Consider the following 4,307-nt stretch of genomic DNA (forward strand, 5'->3'; position numbering starts at 1 on the left):
TGCCCTGTACCTTTTGTAATGCCTGGCACAGAGTTCTTTACGAATTTTTATTAAAAAGCTCATGATGACAAGGATGGTCAGTCAGTTGCTGCATTTCTAACCTCCTCAATTCTGATGAACCTCACAAAATTGTTAAGATCAAATAGGACAATGAATTGAATGAAGATTGACACCATTAATCTGGACCTCAGACCTAGGACTGATCTCTTTTGCTGTATATACAGGCTTTTTCTGAAAGTAACAATCCATTCCATTCCCCCAAGGGTTGCAGATGTGGAGGTGGGAGGTGATGGGCATTAAAGTGGGCACTTGCTGTGATGAGCACTGGGTGTTATATGTAAGTGATGAAACACCAAATTCTACTCCTGAAACCAATATTACACTGTATGTTAACTAACTGGAATTTAAATAAAAAAGTTGAAACAAACAAACCAAAAACCAGGAAGAAGAAGAAAAAGGCAACTGGTGCAAAAAGTCCAGGAGAAGGCAAGGCAGGCTGCCCCGGAAACATTTCCATTCTCCAAACTTAGATTTTTCTCCACCAGGAAGGTTACTGAGGTCACTTATAATAAGGACCAACGTTTCAGCCATGCTTTGAAGTAAAAAGGCAAGGGAAACTTGCTGAAAAGAACAAGCAGTTGGTTTCCATCCTGGGTTCTCAGGATGTCGGATGAGACAAATGGAGAAATCAAAACCAGTGCTTCCCTTATCCTCCCGTTCTATCCTGTTCCTATGTCCCCTGACCTTCTTCTAGTCACTCACTGAGGCTTAGTGTCCACCTTCTATCACCAAAACTGGGGTCAACCTTCTAAGATGATAAGCCGTAAAGAAAGCAAGGCAGAGGGAGGAAGGAGAGTGCAAAAGGCAGGCTGGAGAGAAGTGGAGAAAAAATGAAAAAAACTTGGGGAGGAAGGAAGAGGAGAGCTACAAGAGGAGGCGGAACAATGAAGGTCTCAGGCCGTCAGAGGCGCACGATTCCGGCGGCACGTCCGTCCCGCCCGCCTCCGGCCAGCAGCTGCACGCTGCGCAGCGTGTGGGCGCTGAGTCACGGTCCCAGAACAGGGAGCTGCCGTGCAGGTCGGGGAAGGGGGGCGGCCCTAGTTGGCATCTGCAAACTGTTTTTTTCTTTCCTCTCTCATTAGGGCTGTGTGCTGACTCCCACGTAGGAGGACTTATTAAACCGCACGTACCGCCTGACGGTCCTAAGGCCGCTCCCAGGCGGCCGGCTGGGGGCGCCACAGCCTCGCTGATGAGCCCCGCCGGCTGGCTGGGGCACCCGGCCCGCAGAGGATTGGGGTTACTGACTCGGCTGCCAGACTCCCGGAGCAGTGCGAACATTTTGCTGGAGTAGCTTCTAACTTTTACACTGCGGCAGCCCGGGATAACGCCTCACTTAGAAGACCTCGGAGACCACCCTCTCCGAGGCGTCCTTTCTTTTTCGAAAGGGGTTCCGCGAGAAACTCCATAAATCTGGGACTCTGTTGCGCAACCCAGAGAGTGGAGGCTCGTCTCCGCACTAGAGCTCACGCTACCCCACCCGGCCCGGCCGCCACGCGAGGCTGCGACCTTAGGCGCCTCCGAGAAGCCCGGACCGGCTCTAAGGACAGGCGCTCTGCACATGTAGAGCAGCGCACGGGACAGCTCGGCCCCAGCACGGACCTGGCCAGCTCGCTCCCGAGCAGCCGTGCTACCTTCCCACTCCAGGAGGCTCCCGGACGCGCCAGGACCAGGGGAAACGTCCTCCCAAGACTCGTGAGCCGAGAATTAATCAGCATCGAGATAGTTTATTGATTTGCTATTTCGCATATCACCCATTTTATTAATAGATATACAGAGACACGGTGCTTCCTTCTTCCACAAGAGGTAATCAGTCTTGCACGCACACGCTCTCACACATTCCACGCAGCAAACAATGTTACACCTCGCTCAGACATTCACGTATTAAAATAAGGGGGGGGGGCGCAATGCAATTGCTTTAAAATGCCCTTAATACAATATATAACGTACAAAAATATCTCTATATTTGAAGTTACAAAACAAAATCTTGACAGCAACGAACTTAAATATTGATAGATACCTCTATATATACAACACGCATTGCACTTTTCCTCGCTAGGTTTTGGAAAGTTCAAGTAATAGTGAGGCTTGCGCCCCGGTGGGGTGACAGTCCCCCGTGAGAAATCAGTTTGTGGGTAGGCACGGCAGTGACTCAGACCCCTGCCCCTGGGGGTCTCAAGCATCTATATCTTAGTTTTTCTCCTCTGCGTGAGTCTGGCAGACACTCGCTTGCATTCCTCTGCCCCCACGGGGCACCAGGGCCCGATTGGGAGGAAGGGAACGGTGCCTCCGAGGAGAAGGGGCTCCTGCAGAGGCAGGGCTCGCCGCTGGACGGTGCCTACCGGACTCCCGGTCACTGCAGGTCTGTTTCAGCCCTGTTTCTGTCGGCAGATGAGCTCGGCTCTAGGAAACCCTCCGCCCCTGGGGGAAGCCAGCGGGATGCATACACGCGCCGGTTCGGTGCTGCCACAGGCGTCTAAATCTTAAGGAGAGTAGCGAGCACCTGAGGCGCCCGGGAGGAGGCCGGAGCCGCGCGTGCCTGTGGCTCCGGGGACAGGGTCCAGCTGGGGCCGGTCTCCGGCAGGGAGCGCCGGCGCCGGCGGCCGTAGCCCTGGGGGCTAATCTTGCTCCTGGGGGCGACGCCGTCCTTGTCCTTGTCCGTGAACTGGTAGATCTGGTGCGCCAGTTTCTGCACCGTGCACGTTCCGAACCGGCAGCCGAAGCTCCGCAGGCCCTGGAAGTTGTTCATGCTCTGGCGGTAGCGCTTGACTCGGATGCGGGCGGCGTCCGGACTGCTGGGGAAGGGAAGGAAGGTAACATGAGACCCCCATCAAGCAGGGCTTTGGCCTCAGGCACCAGGAATCCGAGCCATTCAAGGACCAGAGGGTACTGGAAACTGCTACCGCAGTCTGAACTGCCAGACAGCCCTGACGATCCCCAGGGACAGGGTAGTGGAGAGTTCCCGCTTGCCCACCTCGCTTCTGCGCAGGGGCATAGTTACCTGGCTTGGGGGTTGCGAGAAGCTCCCTTCACGTCCTGGGGCCGAATGAGGGTCTGGGTCGGCCCGGCCTTCATGTAAGTGAGCCCAGTGGGGTAGCTGTTGGACACCCGAAGTTCCCTCTTCCCACGACTTAGAGCCCATTTATTCCATCTGGAAAACACAAATAGACCCGATTCGCATACGTCCAGGCGAGGTCCCGGTCCAGACGGGCTCCCGTTCACTTCTAACCCCTCGGGACCAACAGCCAGTTTCCCTTGTCTCCCAGGTCCAAGGACTGGGGAAGGAGCTGCCTGCGACTCACTTCTTTCGGAACTCTGACGCCACGTCGAGCCGTGCAGTTTCGGCGCCCAAAAAGGCCAAGGAGCCCAGGTACATGAGGGCGACGGGAACCAGCTTCATGCCAGCGGCGATGTGCAAACCCTGGAAGGAGAGAAAGGAGCCAAGCATGAGCACCCTGCCGGCAGCACGGCCCGGGCGGGCACGGAGGACGTGTGGGGGCCCCCCGCTTCGGCAGGCTCAGCCTGCGCTCTGCCCGGCTCAAACGCTTATCTCGCCTGGGCGCGGAGAGGCGCCAGCTGCATTTGCACCCGCCGGGCGGGTGACGGGCCCGGCAGGGGAGGTCCCTGCCCAGCGCCAGACTGCCCGAGGTTCCCTGCTCAACTTTTCATTATTTGGCTGTCGGAGTAGGGACTGGGTCTCTGCAGTTCCAGTTGTGTGCACGGCTGGACCCAGGATATAGGACGCACCCCGCAGAGGACCTTCCAAAATGGGTTCTACCCCTGAGCCAGCACTCCCAGTTTCCAGCACTCTAAAGTCCTACCCCCACCCCCACCCCCCTGCTAACCGCCCCTCCTGTGGCGCCTACCTGCTGAGGGAGTGATCAGCCAAGATCAAGGAGAAGAGTCTGAGACGTCGCTCTGGCACTGGCAAAACCCCAACGTCCAAGCCGCGGTGAGAAACCAAAGGTGGCAAGGCTCGAGCTGTTCCGCCTAGTGTCCCCAAGAAACCACTGAGTGTCCTGCTCTGGTGCCTCAGCTTTATAAGAGCAGAGGGGCGGGGCCGGGACTGCCCTCGCGCGCTCCCATTCTCTCGGGCGCGCGCGGGCTTCTGATTTCGGGCTCGCGCATTGCGGGGAGGGTCCCTCATGCCCAGAGAGCTGGGAGATAGCTCCAGAAATTGGTGCAGGAACTGCCACAACCCTGAGTCTTCAGAACATAAGCCAGGGAGAAGTAGGGCCGGTACAACCTCT

At 56.6% G+C, this 4,307-nt stretch overlaps 1 protein-coding gene across 2 annotated transcripts; it reads right to left on the reverse strand.

Moving 5' to 3' along the window:
* Nucleotides 1-1,764: 1,764 nt before the first annotated feature.
* ADM (adrenomedullin) lies at nt 1,765-4,056 on the reverse strand. Of its 2 annotated transcripts, none has more exons than XM_029957350.1 (4): nt 3,924-4,056; nt 3,360-3,478; nt 3,059-3,208; nt 1,765-2,849 (listed from the first exon to the last, which is right to left on the reverse strand). In XM_029957350.1, exons 2-4 carry the CDS (start codon nt 3,455-3,457, stop codon nt 2,534-2,536), a joined length of 564 nt encoding a protein of 187 aa, XP_029813210.1. In that variant the 5' UTR covers nt 3,458-3,478; nt 3,924-4,056; the 3' UTR covers nt 1,765-2,533. The 2 variants fall into 2 exon arrangements, with proteins under 2 accessions (XP_029813210.1, XP_029813209.1); XM_029957349.1 differs by having other exon boundaries at nt 1,765-2,852.
* Nucleotides 4,057-4,307: the final 251 nt, after the last annotated feature.

The sequence above is a fragment of the Suricata suricatta genome, chromosome 11 (assembly GCF_006229205.1).
Source record: "Suricata suricatta isolate VVHF042 chromosome 11, meerkat_22Aug2017_6uvM2_HiC, whole genome shotgun sequence".
Taxonomy (NCBI): Eukaryota; Metazoa; Chordata; class Mammalia; order Carnivora; family Herpestidae; genus Suricata; species Suricata suricatta.